The sequence below is a fragment of the Trachemys scripta genome, chromosome 12 (assembly GCF_013100865.1).
Source record: "Trachemys scripta elegans isolate TJP31775 chromosome 12, CAS_Tse_1.0, whole genome shotgun sequence".
NCBI classification, from domain to species: domain Eukaryota; kingdom Metazoa; phylum Chordata; order Testudines; family Emydidae; genus Trachemys; species Trachemys scripta.
This window is the reverse complement of record NC_048309.1, coordinates 29534959-29554349: the sequence shown is the minus strand read 5'-3', so window position 1 is coordinate 29554349 and position 19391 is coordinate 29534959. Positions and strand designations below refer to the sequence as shown.

The 19391-nt window shown below is 51.3% G+C and overlaps 1 protein-coding gene across 2 annotated transcripts in view; it reads left to right on the top strand.

Annotated features, from left to right (window-relative positions):
- ACSS2 (acyl-CoA synthetase short chain family member 2) overlaps positions 1 to 15411 on the top strand; it is a 65919-nt gene extending 50508 nt beyond the window's left edge. For both annotated transcript variants that reach the window (XM_034786961.1, XM_034786960.1), the window contains 11 exons: positions 1064 to 1201; positions 1561 to 1731; positions 3352 to 3485; positions 4752 to 4884; positions 5544 to 5600; positions 6089 to 6169; positions 7423 to 7531; positions 7762 to 7830; positions 11408 to 11584; positions 13034 to 13108; positions 13441 to 15411. In XM_034786961.1, coding sequence (XP_034642852.1) covers positions 1064 to 1201; positions 1561 to 1731; positions 3352 to 3485; positions 4752 to 4884; positions 5544 to 5600; positions 6089 to 6169; positions 7423 to 7531; positions 7762 to 7830; positions 11408 to 11584; positions 13034 to 13108; positions 13441 to 13568 — 1272 coding nt within the window. In that variant the 3' untranslated portion in view covers positions 13569 to 15411. The remainder of the gene's footprint in view (positions 1 to 1063; positions 1202 to 1560; positions 1732 to 3351; positions 3486 to 4751; positions 4885 to 5543; positions 5601 to 6088; positions 6170 to 7422; positions 7532 to 7761; positions 7831 to 11407; positions 11585 to 13033; positions 13109 to 13440) is intronic.
- Positions 15412 to 19391: the final 3980 nt, after the last annotated feature.

The following is a 19391-nucleotide window of genomic DNA, read 5'->3' as shown; positions in this document are numbered from 1 at the left end:
CCCAGAACTGTATTGACAAACTGGAGGGGGCTCAGAGCCCAGCCAGCCGTGATGGAGGGAGCTGGAGGGATTGACTCTTTAGGGATGGTGGAAAGATAAACGGTGTACAGCTAAACTAAGCGATGGTGATGAGTGAGACATAAGTTTCCATAAAGGCTGTAAGCCCCATCACTTGGGACATCTTAAAACTAGACTGAACAAAGTGCCAAAGAGTGTTGTGTTGAGAACAGCCTGGCGAGGCTCTTGGGAGGTGGGCAAGTCTTTGCCAGGTCGGATTCTATGGCTTGATGGGCAGTGGAAGAACAAAGGGACGTTATGCTTGGCTTTCTAGCTGGCTATTAACCCTGCCCCTTCTCCTGCGTACTGGCCAGCTCCGTGCAGGGCAGTGCAATGCCGCCTCTCCAGTAAGATAGGAGAGCGTGTCAGGTTTGTCCGTGCATAGCTGGGAAGGGATGGCGTTCCTTAGAGGGAAGATATTCAGTTACATGAACAGTAGCTGTCAGGTTAATGGCCACTAGCTCTCCCAGCTTGGCACTGATGGCCAGGAAAGGCTTGAGCCACGTTGCTGCTGTCTCCCACTTGAGGCCTGTGTCCTCTACAGCAGACTGGACCCAAATTCTGCAGCATGGCCCCCTGGTTCTTTGACCAGTTGAGCATCTGTGCAGCTTCCAATAAAGTAAAACCTGGAGGCTTGATGAATACCCATTGGCACAGCATCCCTTGGGCTAAGTATTTTAATACTAACTGCACTGCCAAGTTCTTGTGGTGGGTGGGGGTGCGTCTGTAGTTTCAGGTTCTTTGCAGACTTGAGCTGACGTTTGCTGCACCTGTTACACTCGGGTCGTGTTTTAAAGGTTTTGTTGGTAGCCCTGTGGGTGGGAAACATCCCTGGTTTTAATGGAGGCTATGGTTCTGAAACATGATTTTGCAGGCAGGGGTGTGCTCAAGGGCATGGAACATGCAGCACTGTTCCAAGCTAATTAGTCTTCTGCTACAGCATGTTCTGCTTGCCCGGTCTAGCTGCCTTTGGAGATCATCCCCTCCATCTTTCGCTTTTCTTCAGACTCCATGGAATTCCCATGTTGACCTTTGGTGGCATGAGCTTATGAAGAATGCCAGCAAGGAGTGTGAGCCTGAGTGGTGCGATGCTGAAGATGAGCTGTTCATTCTTTACACCAGTGGATCAACTGGGAAACCCAAGGTATCTTTCACAATGGCTAATTCATACTGCTTCCCTGGCCAGAAACGATGTCTGTAACAGGAACTAGTCCATAGGTCTCAGAGATACCAGTAATAGGGGCTTACCCCTGGGGGAAGTTAGAGATGAACCATGCTCATACTTCAGTTATGGAGCATTCTATGAAGTACTTAGTCTACGGTTCTGTTTTTTCTGCTGCACTTTGCGAGAACTCTGAGCTGGAGAGGTGGTAGCTTTGGGATGGAGCTGTGCTTTTCCAGTTCAGACACTGAAGTCCTGCTCCTGGTGCTGGTCAGCTTGGGAGGGCTGGGGGTGGCTTTGCCTTTGAAGCGTTCCCTGCTGATCATGTGTTCTTGTTGCAGGGCGTCGTGCATACAGTGGGTGGATATATGATTTTTACAGCTGCTACCTTTAAGTATGTGTTTGATCACCATCCTGAGGACATTTACTGGTGCACGGCTGACATCGGATGGATAACTGGCCACTCCTACCTCACTTACGGACCTCTGGCAAATGGGGCAACCAGTGTATTGGTAAGTTCTGTGAGGGCTGGGAGCCGCTCCTGGAAGGTAGAGACCAGCCTGATGCTGAGCAGCCTCCCTTGGTATCTGTCTGTTTCTGTAATGAGCACAAGCCCCTGCCCTTGTGACCCGCTCTTCTCTCTACCTCATTTGAAAAGCAGCCTGGGAGTCAGCGCGCATGCTGTGCGGTAACCAGCGCCTGGGAGGCTGCAATAGCAGAGTGCTGCCCCGTGAGGAGGGCGAGGCACCCGGCACGCAGGCCTCACAGAGTGGAGTTGGAGGGCTCAGCAGAGGAAGCCAGTGCCTGTTGCTCTCGCTGCTTTGTGATAAGGCAGGAAGGGCTTGGTTTGTGAGATTCTTGTGTAAGAAAACAAGTGGTTTTTGTTTGCCCTTAGAAACTAGGGCCTTGTCTGCCCTGGGGGATGCTGCGGGGATGGGAGAGCAAATGAATCAGGGTGTTGGGACAGCGTGAAAGCAGAGCTGCTGTTGGGAGGGGTTTTGTCTTGCCGCTGTGATGCTTTGCTAGCACATTTATCTCCAGTGCCTGAAGGACACTTGAGAGAGAGGTTGGCAGATCCCCAACCCCCCCCCCCCTCAGGAACCCCAGCAAAACCAGGGCAGGGACTTGTCAGACCCCAGACTTCTCACGGGAAAAAGGAGGAGGAAGAAATTTTTTTCTTCCTTTCTGGGGCAATGCCGAGCAGCGTGGCAGTGTCTGCAGGCCATGTGTTACGCCTTCCGGGCCCAGTGCAGTTCTGGAACACGGAAGTTTGCTGCTGTCCTTGTTCCCATAGCCTGTATTAGCTGCGTTCACTGGGATGGTAGGACTGGCTTTCCCTGTCACGTCGACATGAGCCCCCAGCACATCCGCCTGTCTGGGGGGCGAGCTGCAGGACTCACATCCGGGAGGCGCTGTGCTGTGGCTGTTGTGAGAAGGGGCCACGTTGGCAGTCCTCTTGCTGGAGCCAGTCCGCACATGGCCTTCTCCCCCACTTGCCTGGCAGATGTGTCCCTACCTGGCGCTGATAAGCCATGGAGCCCAGAAGCAGCAGGGGGTGGCGCAGAGGGTGCTGTGCCTGCTGGGTGGGAAGCCCTGTCAGCCCTTGTGAGTGTGCAGGGGGAGCTCTTCCTGGAGTGGGGAAAAGTGGGGCGGGGGTTGGGACTGGGGGGAGCAGGGGAGGCATGAAGAGCCAGTCGCCCTTAATCCCCAACCTAAAAGCCATACACCAGCAGTCTCTGGGCCCTCGCCTCTGCAGAGCTGCTGAACCTTGGGAGCCATTGGAGCACTGGCTGGTGGGGGGGCCGGGGTAGCTTAGATCCCTGCCTCTGGCCTGCTCTTGTTCCTTCATGCCCCCAAGCGCGGCTGTGCTCAGCTCAGGAGAGGCTCCCAGCCCGGAGCGTGGAGGAGACCTGGTCCCTGCTTCTCTCGGTGGCACAGAGGCTCTGCTCTGTTCAGGCAGCCCTAGGCCTAATGCCTGGTCTGCCTGGAGCGAGGTCGGCTCCCAGCATCCCCTGGGCCCCACTGTGCTCAGTCTCAGCTGCCTGGGCTCCAGGGCAGAGTGCCAGGCTCTCCCCGGGGCCCGTCACAAAGGCTGGGCAGTGGCTGTGCTGACCGTGGTGTCTTACGCTCAGTTTGAAGGTCTGCCCATCTATCCAGACGTCAGCCGCATGTGGAGCATCATTGACAAGTACCAGGTGACCAAGTTCTACACTGCGCCCACAGCCATCCGACTGCTCATGAAGTACGGCGATGAGCCTGTCAAAAAGTAAGCCCAGCTCCCCAGCGGGGGTGGGACCCCGATAGCTCTGTGGGCACAAGGCAGTAGGACCCCGGAGCACAGGACTGGCTTGGGACTAGTTGCCTGAGAGCTCCCGCCCCTCCCTGAGCAGATGGTTGTGGATCCCCAACAGCAGCTGTCTGGAGCATTTTCTTTAGACGAAGGTTTCTAACCATTGGAGGAGTGATGTTCTCAAACAGCCTGCCAAGGGGAGCCATGGGGGCAAACACCTAACTTGTTTCAAGACTGAGCTTGATAAGTATATGGAGGGGATGCTCTGATGAGACTGCCTGTGATGGCATGTAGCCGATCTGCGACTGCGAGCAGCAAATCTCCCCAATGACCGGTGATGGGACACTAGATGGGGAGGGCTCTGAGTTACTGCAGATGTCTGGCTACTGGGTCTATCTGGTCGCCATATTTGGGGTTGTGAAGGACTTTTCACCAGGTCAGATTGGCAGAGATCCTGGTGGTTTTTCGCCTTCCCCTGCAGCATGGGGCCTAGGTCACTTGCAGGTTTAAACTAATGTAAATGGTGGGTACTCTGTAACTTGAAGTCTTTAAACCATGATTTGAGGATGTCAGTAACTCAGCCAGAGGTTAGGGGTCTGTTACAGGAGTGGGTGGGTGAGGTTCTGTGGCCTGCAATGTGCAGGAGGTCAGACTAGGTGATCATGTCTGGCTCTAAAGCCTGAGTCAATGAGTCTATGCTGTGTCTGGCCTTCACACATGGGGGAACTTTCCCGTTACGATGCTTGTAAGTGGGCACCAGGAATCTGGAGGTTGCGTTTCTGAGCCCTGGGCAGTGGGTTATGGTGAGCCGCTTTATCCCATGTCACTTCTCAGCGCTGCTCCTGGTTGGTCTTAGGCAGAGTCTGAAACACCCACCTCATGTTCTGATGTCAGAGTTCTGGGCTACGGCCAGATTGCATGGCAGAACAACTCCCACCAGCCTTGGAGCAGGATTGCAGGGGTGTGTGCTGGGCACAGCGAGCTCCTGCATTGGGGGTGTTCCATCTCCACCACCAGCCTAATATTCCCAGACACTGTGGAGGGACTGAGAAGGGTGATGGGAACAGTCCTGGAGGAGCTTCTTGAAAACCCAAACTGGATGGTCGCCGAGGTCCCCTGTGCCGAAGTTGGCTATCTGGGTTGGGCAAGCTCACAAACAGGGCTATGAGCCAGTCTCCCTGTGGCCTGGTCCAGGCTAGAGAGCGCGTGCGCATGTGTGAAACCCGCCGCTTCTCACTGCAGGTACAGCAGGAAATCCTTGAAAGTGCTGGGGACGGTCGGGGAGCCCATCAACCCTGAAGCCTGGCTGTGGTACTATCGGGTGGTTGGAGAAGAGAGGTGTCCCATCGTGGATACCTTCTGGCAGACAGAGACTGTGAGTTCCTCCCTGCCAGCTCTCCTCAGACCCCCCTCCAGACCTCTAGGAGAGAGAAGGGAGCCCTGGGAGTTCTGTAACCGCTACGGGTGCCAGGCGCTGCCCACCTTCAGTCCCTGTGAGGTGTCAGGCTGCTCTGCGGGCTTGCTGCAGTGTCGTGTCCACACAGTAGGGTCTAACCTTCCCGGGAGCTCAGGGAGCGTCACAGCCACACATGCTCCCATGGAGGCTAGGGGTGAGTGGGGAGCTTCTTCCTGTTACCCCCTGCCCGGTGCATCTCTGATTACAAGGCAGTACGGGGCCTGCCTCTCAGACTGGGCACTGCCAGGGGCTGGCTGGGGTAGGAGACCGAGCTCTCTGGCCTCCTGCTCCTATTGTGCCCAACTGGCTGCTGCTGTCACTGCTCTCCAGGCTTCCCACCTGCCTCTCCTCAGCCCATACGTCACTGTGCCCCCGCACTCCTCCCTCTGTTTCTTGTCTCCTGCCAAGCTGCCCCCATGCATTACTCCCTGCCACACATCCTGCCTGTGCACCAGTCCCTCCTCCCGCCGTGCCACGAGCTGCTGGCCAGCATCTGAGCACATTCCAGGGTCGGGCAGTGTCCATGTGTGAAGGGTCAGGCAGTGTGAATGGCTGATCTCCGTTGCTTCCTCCCACAGGGTGGCCATGTGCTGACGCCGCTCCCCGCTGCCACACCCATGAAGCCGGGCTCCGCAGTGAGTAGAAACCATTCGAGCGCCCTGTGGCTGGCGTGCTCAGTTCTGTGCTCTCCTGCTGCTGGGATTTTTCCGGGGCAGTGACTCAGGGGTGGGGCCTGGGCTCAGTGACACCTGTAAGGCCCCATTTGCGCCGATAGGGCCCTCCGTGAGCGTAACTACCTGGTTTGCTACGTTGCCCAGCGCAGGCGTGATACTGAACTCCCTAGATAATATGTGGGGGGAACTCTCCCTCCCCAAAGCCTGGGCAGCATGAGCACTGGCTGGAAGGGGTTGAGCCAGGCCTGAGCAGGGGTGAATTCCCTGGGGATGCATGGCCATTATGGAGCCTAGCGAGAGACGTGCTGCTCCACCTGCATGGTTACTGGCAGACACTCAGGGACTGAATCCCTCCCCAAAGCCAGGCTCACTCTGCGCTTCCTTTGTCTGTTTTAAGGAATTTTAATTTGTGCGGTTCAACTTTCTCTTTCCATGAACATCTCCTGCAGACGTTTCCGTTCTTTGGTGTCGTCCCTGCTATCCTGGATGAATCCGGGGAGGAGCTGGAGGGAGAAGCAGAAGGCTACCTGGTAAAGAACAGCTGATCCTGGGCTCAGACCAAGCCCTGTCACAGTTACACCAGGGCCGCGGGGAAGCTGGGGCTCACCGAGTGACTGGCTGGTTCCCACTGGGGAGCAGGAGTCACATGCATGTTGGTTCTAAGCCAGGGGCCTGAACTGGTGTGAGCTTATCCCCTCACAAGCATATCTAGTTACACCTTTCACATCTGTGCTGCAAGACGCTCTTGTGCCATTAGAAATGACGTTGGACTCTAACCGCCAGCGTAGGAGCCCTGTAGATTGTCATCAGAGCTATTGTATAATTGATGAAAGTGTTGCGGAGAGGGGGTTAAAGGCTATTTAGCGAGATCCTCCCCTCTTCAGGAAGTTTGTGGTAGAGTGCACCATCAGGAGCAAGGGGACCTGGGGCTTTCCCAGCTGTCAGCTCTCTGCAGCATGAGCCGATGCTTGGGGTGAAGTCAGTGATTGCAACTGTTTGGGAATCCGGGATGTTGATAGGGCGGCGTCCTACCTCTCTAATATTGGCTGCCCCGTGGGAGATCTTACTTATGTCTGTCACAATGGGGGAGCAGCTCTTCCCTGTACGATTAACTCTTTTACCGAGGGTCATGGTGGATTCTCCATCACTGACAATTTTAACTCCAGGTAGGCTGTTTTTCTAACAGGTATGGCTTGGGAGTTATTGGAGGGCCCGTGTTCTAGAACAGGAGTTTTCAACCTTTTTCTTTCTGAGGCCCCCCCCAACGTGCCACAGCCCACGTGTGCCACAACAACTATTTTTCTGCATATAAAAGCTAGGGCCAGAATTAGGGCCAGCAAGTAGGGCAATTGCATGAGGCCCCATGGGATTCTGGACTTGGAATCTATGGTTTCTCTGCAAGGGGCAAAACACACTTCATACCCTGTAATTAATGGCTATACAATTGTGGGGATGTGAAGGTAGAAGCAGCATGTTGCCCTTTGTGTGTTGGGCGCTGAGAGACTTTGGTTAATACACTGTAGCATCCTGCTCTCGGCAGCTGTGATCAGAGATCGGACACAGGGTAGTATGGGGCTGAGCTAGTGAATAGGCCCAGGAGTAATGCAGGAGACAGACATGGCTATCTGCTGGCTAGACTCCTCTGTCTTTCTCTGGCTGTGTAAGTAAGAGCCCATTAGAGACCATGACCTACAACTTAGGCCAAGAACTCGTGCTGCTGTAAGGCTGTGTACCGGAGGGGCTCCATGATTCTAATGCCACATCTCAATATCCTCTCCCACAGGTATTTAAGCAGCCCTGGCCTGGAATAATGCGCACAGTGTACAGGAACCACCAGCGATTTGAGACCACCTATTTCAAGAAGTTCCCAGGGTACTACGTGACAGGAGATGGTAAGACTTCAGGCAGCAGCCTTGTCCAAGGGAGTGGCAGCTTGTGTGTCCTCCTCAGTGTCCCTGCTTTCTGAGTGGGAGGGTTGGTGACCCGTTCCACTAGCTGGGGATTAGCAGCTCATGGCATGGGAGAGCCCCCGGGATCTCACTGCATTCCATTCCCCGACTCCTTTGTCAGATACATTGAGTTCTGCTGCTGTGTCCTCATGCTGGTGACTGGTTCTTTGTAGGCTGCAAGAGAGATAAGGACGGCTATTACTGGATCACGGGGCGCATCGACGATATGCTGAACGTCTCTGGTGAGAACAAACCTTTTGGCTGTGGTGGAGAGAGGAGGAACGTATTTTAAAGGTGCAGGTTAAAAATTCCAGCTAACCTTTACAAAGCAGTGGGAGAGGGAATCCCCCCTCGCTCCCAGCCCCCGGTAGCAAATTCTGCCTTGCCCAGCATGAGGCACTCCCACACCAGTGGCTGTTTGCACAGCCTCTGGCCACAACTGGATAGTCTCAGTTGAAGCTACTGAGAAGGGAAGCACACAGCCAGTAAACTGTCTGTAGCCAGCCATGCATGGGGATTACTCAAGCACTAGCTGTTGCAGCCTGGCCCATTGTCCCTCTATGCTGTCACCAGCCTGTGAGTGGAGCCACTTGCTGGGCCCCACGTTTCCAAACCAGCTGAGTCTGTCTAGAGACTAGTCACAGTTTCAAGCTCTTGGACCCTACGGCGCACTCTTGTCTGAGGACCTGGGACACCTTCATCCAACCACCCAGATCCGGAATCTCCTGTCGCTTACATGTGCTCCCCTAGAGTTCCATCTAGGCTGTGAGCACGCTGGGCTTCTAGTTTAACTCTTTCATGGACAATGCAGCATAAAAGCAAGGACCAGAGGCTTAGCAAAGGAATTTCTTACCCACAGTGACTTTACTCTTAAGTAGCTCGAGAGCCAAAAATAACGAAAGTCCTGAAACACCCCCTCCACAGTCTGATCTCGCACTCAGGGTGAGGTTTGTCAGAATTTCCAGCTATGTCATGTCCTGTCTGCTCTCTCTCTCCTACCGGACCTTCATACATGTGGCAGCGGTTGGCTCCCCACTCAGAGCATCACCTCTGCTCTTAGAGTTCCTGTCCCTTTTGCAGGTGCTCCACTGGGACGCTCCAGCCCCCTCCCCCAGGCATACTCACCCCACCCTGCAAGTCCCTGTGCAGAAGATCCATTGCTGCGTGGGGAGGGGCTGGTAATTGAGACAGTTGGAGTTAGTGGCCCTCAATTGCCATCTTCTCAGCGATATTCCCTCCAGGAGGCGTCACGCGCCTTTCCTAAACAGGGTGCTGGCTGCAATACAGGACAGTAATAAGCAGGGTCAGACGTGTGTTCAGCCCATGATACAAACCGGAATCGTAACTTGAGAGACTGTCATGCCTGCCGGGTGTCTGGAGGCGTCACTTCCAGGAGCACTTCCACTGAACCCAGCGGGACTGGCCTCGTGGCAGGGCCTTGCCTGCCTGCCTGCCTTTAGAGGAGTGTGAGTACTGCACCAGCAGGGAATGCTCTACGAGCTCGGTGAGGCAAATTATCATGGTTATTGCTCCCTGCTAGTGGATTAAAGGCACCATGTAAATAACATTGTTAATCTGACTTGTAGACATTTGGGGAAGGGGAAGCTCCTGGTGAAATTAGCCCCTGTTCCCGGAGCCAGGGCAGGATGTCCCCAGCTGTTCTCTGGTGCTTTATCTTGTCTCCAGGCATGGCGCCCCCATACTGCCAGGGAGATGATTCCACGGGGCTGGTGATCATGCAGTCTGAAAGGTTCAGCCAATGTCTCTAATTCCTTCCATCCCATTGCTCCTCATTCAGTGTATCAGGCTGAATAACCCCTCCCTTGCTGGCATGCCAAGCCCTCGGATCCTGGTTGCTAGTTCTCTCTCTCTCTCACTCCTCTATCGTTTGGTCGAGCTAGAGACATTCTTCTAAACCTTTCTGAAACACAATCCCACCGCCCCCAGCTCCCTCAGTTTTTTCCCTCATCTCTCATAAGGCAGTTCCCAGTGCTGGTTATCATACTCGGGGTAAGGTCTGAGCAGACCGAGGTGCGTTACTGCTCCATGACATAGCGGGTTGTTACATAGAATCATAGAGTCCATGGCCAGAAGGGCCCATTGTGATCATCCAGTCTGGTCTCCTGCGTAACACAGGCCAGAAACCTGCCCCACAATAATGCCTAGAGCAGAGCTTTTAGAAAAACAGCCCATCTTGATCTGGAATTTGCCAGTGATGGAGAGTCCACCCAGGGCCCTTGGTAAGTTGTTCCATTGGTTAATTCCCCTCCATGTTAAACACTTATGCCTGAATGTGTCTAGCTTCAGCTCCCAGTCATTGGATCCTTTTAGACCTTCCTCTGCTAGACTGAAGAGCCCGTTATTAAATATTGGTTCCCCATGTAAGTACTTGTAGACTGTGATCAAGTCACCCTTTAACCTTCTTTGTTAAGCTAAATCGGTTGAGCTCTTTGAGTCGATCACTATAAAGCAGGTTTTCTAACCCTTTACTCATTCTCATCGCTCCTCTCTAAACCATCTCCAATTTATCATCATCCTTCTTGAATTGTGGACACCAGAACTGGACACAGGATTCCAGCAGCAGTTTGCACCAGTGCCAAATACAGGAGGCAAAATAACCTCTCTACTCCTGCTCGAGTTTCCCCTGTTTGTGCATCCCAGGATTGCATATTTTGGCCACAGCGTCACACTGGAAGCTCATGTACAGCTGATTATCCACCACAGCCCGCAAATCTTTTTCAGAGTCACTGCTTCCCAGAATAGATCCCCCATCCTGTAAATGTGGCCGAAGTTCTTTGCATCTAGATGAATGCATTTACATGAAGCCGTATTTAAACTCACGTTTGCTGGCACCCAGTTTACCAAGCAATCCAGATTACTCTGAATCAGTGACCTGTCCTCTTCATTATTAACCCCTCCTCCAGTTTGTGTGTCATCTGTGAACTTTTTCAGTGACAATTTTGTTTTCTTCCAGATCGTTGATAGACATGTTAAATAGCGTAGGGCCCAGAACAAATCTTAGCAGGATCCCACTAGAAACCCACCCTTTCAATAATGATTACAATGACATTTTCAGACCTATCTGTTAGCCAGCTTTTAATCCATTTAACGTGTGCCAGGTTTATTTTAAATCTTTATAGTTTTTCAATCAAAATGTCGTGCGGTACCAAGTCAGATGCCTTACAGAAGTCTAAGTCTATTACATCAACACTATTATTTTTATCACACAACTTGTCATCTCATTTTTAAAAAAAGATGTCAGGGTACTTTGATAGGATCTATCGGTTAGATAGTAACTGACAGAGGTGGCCTGTTGGTTACCTGCTCCCTCTGCTTTTGGCTGGGGTATGGTAGGAATGCAGCTTTTCCAGTACCATGGGCGTTAGTGTGATACAGTGACAGTTCTGTGACAGCCCATAACTAATGGGTAGCTCTGCTCGGTGTGTCATTAAATGCCAGTGGGATAGCTAGGTGTTATCAGCACCCAGTGGTTGGTGGCAGCTTGCCCAGCCATGGAAGGGCCTGCTCAGAGACACGTGTTCTGGACAGAATGTAGCTTCCTGGGCTTCTCCCTTTGTTCACACAAAGCTCCTGCAGTTTGTCAAGTATCCAGGGGTGGGGCACATGGCACAAGGTCTCCCCAGAACGAGCTGGGGGCTGCCCTAAGGCTCTGAGCAGAATCTCCCAAGAGTCCGTTGTAGTGCATGCAAACAGACCACCCAACCGGAGCTTAGGGGCCCTGTTCGCTCCCAGGACCCTCCTGGAGCAAGGGAGCCAGACGCTGCTGGACTCAGCAGAGCGCTGCCTCTTTCTTTCCAGGCCACCTGCTGAGCACCGCGGAGGTGGAGTCTGCCCTGGTGGAGCACTCCTCCATTTCTGAGGCTGCGGTGGTGAGTCACCCCCACCCAGTGAAAGGCGAGTGCCTCTACTGCTTTGTGACCTTGAGGGATGGCCAAAAATTCACCACGGCCCTGATGGACGAGCTGAGAAAACAAGGTAACAGCGGCAGAGCTGTCGGCGTTTTTCGTGTAGAGTGTGTTGGGGTAGGTGCCCCCTGTCGCCAGAGAAGAGGGAAGGGCTCTGCTGGACGTGGCAAAGGCTCTGCAGGGGCTGACGTGCCTGCTGGGGAGTTAAGCAGCGTGGCTACGCCGAAGGAAGGTGCCTCTCACCTAGAGAACACCAGTGCCCTGCCAGGGCTATGGCCAGCTCCCATCTGAGCCCCTTGTGCCCCTGCAGCCTGGGTAGCAAAGCAACATCAAGGAAAAGGGTCGAGTCCCAGGGCTAGCAGAGGCTAAAATTAGATCTCCGCCCAATGTTGTGGCTACTCATGTGACACCCCCTGGCTCCTGTGAGCTGGCAGGGGCATGAGGCTCCTGCTCTCCTGGACAGCCTCTGCCTCTCCAGCCCCAGGCGTGGGGGCCGTTGTGCTGGCACGCACCCAGACCCCTCGTTCCCCAGCTCCGTTCGCTGAGTGTGCGCTGGAGGCAGGCGTGGGTGCTGCTGCATGCGTGGTTCCTGTAGTTGTGATCTGTGCTGGTGTATGGACCGTATGGGTTGCTGTGCTTGCTGCTGCCTTTTAACTGAAACCAAAATGTTTTGGTCAAAGTCTGTGGACTTGGTTTTCCTAGAAAGGGAGGGAATGTCAGTCCAGGTCTCACGTCCGCCTCAGGGCGTCCCTTCCAAAGCCCATCCATGCTGCTAGCGGATGGGCGTGAAGACAGTGATAGTGACAGTGATGGGCGTGCAGAGGCCCCATGGGAGCCTCTTTGCATTCCTCTCCTGGCTCGTCATTTGCTGCTGTAAACCCACATACGTGGCACCAAGCGGGATGGGAGACTGGAAGAGTTGGTGTAAGCTGGTGGTGAATCCAGCGCGCCGTCCCAGAGCAGTTATAGATGGGTGTGGTGTGATGCGTGTGGGAGTCCAGCTAAACTGACACAACCTCCATTGACATCCGAGATGACTGTGGTGCGTGAACAAAGCAGTAAACAAAATGCATCCAGGTTGCCTGTTGCCCCAGGGGAACCCTGAGGGGGGTCAGTCATCGCTATGTGGAAATGGGCACAAACCCTGGGGAAAGCTGTCTTAATTTCGAGTCCTTAAGTGCTCCCTAGAAGCAATGGAGAGAGACTAGAAATGGTCAAACATCTCTCCTGCAGCTGGAGCATGTGTGTTTTGTGGAGAGCTGCATGCACTCTCCTCCCCTCCAGCCCCAGGTCTCCAGGTGCAGAATCCTGAGCAGTGCGATTGTGCTGCCTAGCCCCATTCTGCAAACACCCACACCTTTGCCAACAGCGGAGAAACCAGAGTCATCGCAGTGCAGCCCTGGTGGGCTCGTTTGTCCCACTTGCTGCTCACTTGGGTTCCAGCTCTCGCTGAGTCACTTTGCCCTAAAAAGCGCGCTGGGAAATCTTAATAATTATACTGAAAATCTCTGTTTTGTAGTCCGAGAAAAAATTGGACCGATAGCAACCCCTGATTACATCCAGCATGCTCCTGGTCTGCCCAAGACCCGCTCAGGTAAGGAGTCCTGGTTCACTCTTCTCAGATACACTGTTTGGGAAGCAAGCAGCAGAGCTCCTGGTGTCTGCAGGCCGGGCAGCCCTGGAGGAAGGGAGTCACCGGAGTGCTCCCAGTGGGGATTAGCAGTCTAGGATAATTATGAAAGATTTTGGTGGGGTCCAGCTGTCCTGAGAATGGTCTTGGATTGCCCAGGTCTCCGCGTGTCTAGACTTGAAGAAAGCTATGACCCAATATGGCTTATTCAGGGGGAGCCTCCTGAAAACCGACTCTAAGTCTTGGTTTGACTCCCTGGACATACAAGCAAATCACCACAGCTCTTTGTTTGACAGGTAAAATTATGAGGCGCGTATTAAGGAAGATTGCAAAGAACGACCGAGATCTGGGAGATACCTCGACTGTGGCAGATCCAGCAGTTATAAACCACCTGTTCAGCAACAGGTGTGAGACTGTGCTGTAGCAGAGCAGCATGCCGTCCTTCAGACTAGAGACGCCGAAGCACCGAGTCCTAGTAAAGCGGGGCCGTCCGGAGGAGTATTGTATTCACTGGGGGAGAGAAGCCATTACCTGTCAAGTTGAATGTGAAATGCCATCAATGAGGAGAAGATGGGCTCTCGAGCTGGTCCTCTCGCTGTGTTGTATCTAGCTGTCTGTGCCTCTGGAGAGGATGTACATGATGATGTTGATTGATACTGCGTATCTGAAATTCCAGCCTCGGTCACTCATTGCAGAATGACTTACATCGTTTTCTTTTCCATCATTTTATTCATGTTTTTTAAATTGACTTTGTGTAATGGGCGGGGCCTGGCATCGTGCCCAGAGTGGGGATTGGTGGTTTGATGGCAAATGGTGTTTTGCTCCCAAACAGTAGTTATGTGCCTTGGGCCCCAACAGATTCCTGGCAACAATCTCTCTAAGTTAATGCAGAACGACTGGAATTGCTCTTAATAAACCAGAGTGTAGTGGGATTCGTCTGTCACTATCCACATTGCAAATAAGCTGCTGCTTCTGTATCCGTCTGTTGGAGGCTGAGGGGAGTTTTAGAAAAAGGATCTGCAACTCTGTAGCTGTGCAAGCTATTTTTAATTTTCTTTCCACCAAATCTGTTTAGTCTGAGCTGTATGTTAGCTGAGATCTCCGGGGCTCGGCAAGGGAGTAGACTGTGGCTGGGGGCTTTGGTGATTAGTGACGTTTTATATAACTCTTTTGGTACCAATATTTTGTTATGTTAACTGCTTGGCACCAGGAGTTGGATTGTCCCAGCACTGGGTCCTCCATGAGCAGTGGATGTACTAGGGAACCGCAGTCAGGAAGGGCTGAGTTCAGTGCCGGGACGTGCCATATTGGCTGTGCTCCATAGTGTGCAATTGCTGTCCAATTGCTGGTTCCAACAGATAACGTCGGTGCCAGTTAATCTCAGTAGGATAGCTCATCCAGTTGCCTTTGAGGGGGGAGTGGGTGCTACACATATCAAAGGAAAGGTTGAGAACTATGCAGAGGTGTCTTCCCTGTTGCCAGGCGAACAGGACCCGTCTCCAGAGGTGCCCCGTCTCACAGTACATGGAAAGGGGCAGGCAGGGCCTTACTATTCCAAAAAGGTGCTTCCTCATCCGAAAAACTAAGTGAAAGGTGTTTAAATCAAGTCTATGCTTTAAATCAGACGTGCTGCTTCATGGTGGGAAAACCCTTGCACGGACTCAGGACCGACAGCCTGAACATACCTGACAATGAAGGTTACGGATGGTGACAGGGTTTCTGCTACGAGTCAGTTTCCATGCTGCTTAACTCCGGCCTTGCCTTGGGGCTGCTCTGCGGAGACACTGCCTTTGTGATGTGTTCGTGTTAGAAATGGCTTCCAGGCTCATTTGATAATTTACACGTTAACATACAGAGAAAGTAGGTTTTCAAATTTGCAACCCTGGCTGTCTTGTGGCTGCCCAAAAAAATGCTGTAATTGTCCATACAACTATTCGGCACTTGAATTGGCCAAAACAAACTCAAAGCTCTGTCCCAAAAGCCAAGTCCTAATGGATAACGTTAGACTTGTCTCATTGCTAACTGTCGCTCATTTCTGCTGTTCTTATGCTACATGTACATGTCTGTGATCTGTAACCTCTGTGTATACGTCTGACCTGTGTACCCAGCAGCAATGGGACTGGGCCATTAACCTGCTACATTCTGTTCATAGGAATAGCTTCAAAACCATATTGTCCTCTTTTATCTTGGTCTGTAATTTTGGTTGGAAAACAGCTAGACTCCTGTTCTAGTTGGAATAAAACTCAAAGAAATAAAAATTAAACCCACTCTGGAGCGCTCACTATTTGCGGGTTGACGGTCTGGGGGTGGTTGGTAAATGAAGATCTTAGTTGCAGTGCCCTCGTGGACTTGGGCTGGCACTTATCACTTCAGATCTGCACCATCACTCACCTGATGCAGAAGGCACCTGGCATTTTGGGGCAGGAGTTTAAATTCTGCAGTCACACTGAGACCTGCACCCAGTAAATCTGAGTGTGCAGTAGATTCAGCTCCGTGTCCTCCTGTTTCTGTGTGACCAGTGTATACTGGCAGGAGGTTTGCAGGCAGGCAGTGACTGGACTTTTTGTCATTGTCCATAAACCATGTTTAGCTGAAAGTGCAGGTTATGGAGATCAAAGCCCAAGATGGGGCCTTGCTGCAGCACATGAGATCACTGATGGGAGAGCTACAGATTTCACATACACGGGGGGGTGGGGGGGAACACTCCAGCTCCCTGCATGGCAGCTTGGAAACGTTTGTCCTCCCTTCACATCTCACTGGATTTCACAGCCCCTCAACCCTCCACTCACCCTGGAGATGCTGTTTTGCTCAGGATTGCAGTGAATCACCAAGCACTTAACTAGGGGTCTCCCTCAAGAACGGCTTCTCCTTGCTGGATGTGCTCATCTCACAGAAGGCTGCCTGTTGGGGCAGTGTGAGCATCAACCCAGCTGTCCTGAGAAGTTATGAAGGGTCCCATAGCCAGACAATCATGACGCTCTCATATGAACTCTCACAGAAAATGATTAAAGACAAAACCACCCTGTCAGCTGTGGGTGAACTCTTCTCCCAGAGCGATCACTCTGGGTCTGACCTCTCAGTCCTCATCCTCCAAGGAAACCTGCACAGCACCTTCAGAAGACAAGCCTGGGAGCTTAAATGCATAACTCTGCTAGACACTAAAAATCATGGACTGAACAGACACTGAATTTATGGTTCATTACAACAAACTAACCCAGTAACAACTGCCCCCTGGCTCCCCCTGCAGCTGCCTCCCCCGCCCCATGGGTGGAGAGATGTTAACAGGCCAGTTCATCTTGAATGGTCCCTTGAAATGTGTATTAACTCCTCATGCTAAACAATCCGTTCCACCTTCTATTTAGCTGTGACACTGAGTACGTTTCCCAGTCCTTCAGAAGAGCTCTGTGGAGCTTGAAAGCTTGTCTCTCTCACCAACAGAAGTTGGTCCAATAAAAGATGTTAATTAATTAACCTCGATCTAATCACATGCTTTCCCCTAGTACTGGACCCACTGCAACATCTTTTACCTTTATAGAGTCATAGGCCATGGCCAGAAGGACCATTGTGATCATCTACTCTGATCTCCTGTATAATAGGCCACAGAACTGCCCCAAAATCATTCCTAGAGCAGATCTTTTAGAAAAACATCAAATTTTGATTTTAAAAATGGTCAGTGGTGGAGAATCCATCAACCCCCTCGGTCAGTTGTTCCAGTGGTTAATTACTCTTACTGTCAAAAATGTACGCCTTATTTCCTGTCTGAGTGTGTCTAGCTTCAACTTCCAGCCACTGGATCATGTTCAGGGGTCGGCAACCTTTCAGCAGTGGTGTGCCGAATCTTCATTTATTCACTCTAAGGTTTCGCGTGCCAGTAATACATTTTAATGTTTTTAGAAGGTCTCTTTCTATAAGTCTATAATATATAACTAAACTATCGTTGTATGTAAAGTAAATAAGGTTTTTAACAGGTTTAAGAAGCTTCATTTAAAATTAAATTAAAATGTGGAGCCCCCCAGACCGGTGGCCAGGACCTGGGCAGTGTGAGTGCCACTGAAAATCAGCTTGCGTGCTGCCTTCGGCACGTGTGCCATAGGTTGCCTACCCCGTGTTAGACCTTTCTCTGCAAGACTGAAGAGCCCATTATCAAATATTTGTTCCCCATGTAGGTACTTTTATACTGTAATCAAGTTACTCCCTAACCTTCTCTTTGTTAGACTTAGAGTCCATTTGTTTATCACTATAAGGCAGGTTTTCTAATCCTTTAATCATTCTTGTGGCTCCTCTCTGAACCCTCATCAGTCGATCAAAATTCTTCATGAATTGTGGGCATTGGAACTGGACGCTATTCCAGCAGCAGTCGCACCAGTGCCAAATACAGAGGTTAAATGAACTTTAGCCCTACTTGAGATTCCCCTGTTTATACATCCCAGGATTATATCAGCTCTTTTGGCCACAGCGTCACACTGTTCACCATGACCCCCGCAAGTCTTTTTCAGAGTCATTGCTTCCCTGTAAGTATGGCCTGCATTCTTGGTTCCTAGATCTATACATTTAAATTTAGCCTTATTAAAAACATATTGTTTGCACCCAGTTTACCAAAGGATCCAGATTGCTCTAAATCAGTGACCTGTCCTCGTCATTATTTACTATTTCCCCCAATTTTTGCATCATTTTCATGTTATGTTTTCTTCCAGGACACTAATAAAAATGTTAACTAGCATAGGACCAAAAACCAATCCTGCAGGACCCCACTAGAAATAAACCTGTTTAATTCCCCATTTACAATTACATTTGAGACCTATCAGTTAGCCAGTTTTTAATTATTTAATGTATGCTGTTAATTTTAATATCATTCTAGTTTTTAATCAAAATGCCATGCAGTACCAAATCAAATGCCTTACAAAAGTCTAAGTATATTCCATCAACCTAATACCTTTGTCAACCAAACTTGTAATCTCATTTAAAAAAAAAAAAGTTAGCTTGATAGGATCCATTTGCCATAAATCTATGTTGATTTGTATTAATTGCATTACCCTCCTTTAACTTGTTATTAATCAAGTGCTGTAACTGACACTCCATTATCCTCCCTGGAATTGATCTCAGGCTCAAGTGCCTATAATTACCCTTGTCATCCAGTTTACCCTTTTTTAAAAATTAGCACATTAGCATTCTTCCAGTCTTATGGAACTTCTCCAGTGCTCCAAGACTTTCTGAAAATCCACATTAATGGTTCATTGAGCTCCTCAGCCAGCGTTTTTAAAATTCTTGGATGCAGATTGTCTGGACTTGCTGATTTAAAAATGTCCAACTGTAGTAGCTTCTGTTTAACATCACCCAGCTAACACACCTCAGATGTAGCCTTGGGCAGATCCCAGGAGGACTTTCCTGTGTCCTCAGTATGTCTCTACACAGACGGGCAGGGCAGCGGGTGAGCTTTCCCAGGGCCTGGCCTATAGAAGTAGGCTTGGATGGAGTTGGGGATGCTGCTGGTGGCCGCAGTGAAGCACCTAGGGCAGCAGTTCGCCAACCTTTTCAGTGCGTGGCTCAAGCCCTATTAGAGTGATCACTTCATGGGTCTGCCTTCCCTCCCATGGCAATAAAATACTTTCCTGTGTCGGCTACAACAACTGCTTCCATGGAGAACCAAAAAGCACGGATGTGTTTAATGTGCATTTATCTTCCTTCAAGTGACTTAGCAGATGGGGATGAGGCAGAGAGTAACTGCCATGTGCCTAGCTAGTTGTCCACTCTGCTTGGGACCCACTAACCTGGGGGAGGAGACGGCAGTATCTGCTGCAGTAAGTAAGGGGGTTGGAGCCTCAGGGAGCAGCCCTCACCAGGCGGGATTGTCTCTACTTCACTGGCTAGGAAGTAACAGCCTCTTCTCTGAGAGAGGCCATCACTGTTACCAGGGCCTTTGTACTTCCAGATTAGGTTATTGCCATGTCAAGCCCATGCGGAAGCTACAGCAGTGCGCTTGCTGCTGGCCTAGTTCAAATGCCGTTGGAGATGCTGGTTTGGGTGGAGCTTGGGTTTGTTCTTTTTCCCAGGCCCTTGATTTCAGTTCCCGGGGGCTGAGGCTGGGGAGAGCCCTCAGGGGAGAGCCCTCAGCAGGGGCATTCACACCCTTCCCTCCTCTCCCCCCCATTGGTCTGGCAAGGCAGAATCTGTTTGACCTGTGGGATAAGGAGGAGGGTGGAGCTGTGGGCATGGGGGGTGTTGGAGTAGTGAGGAAGGCTGAGCAGTG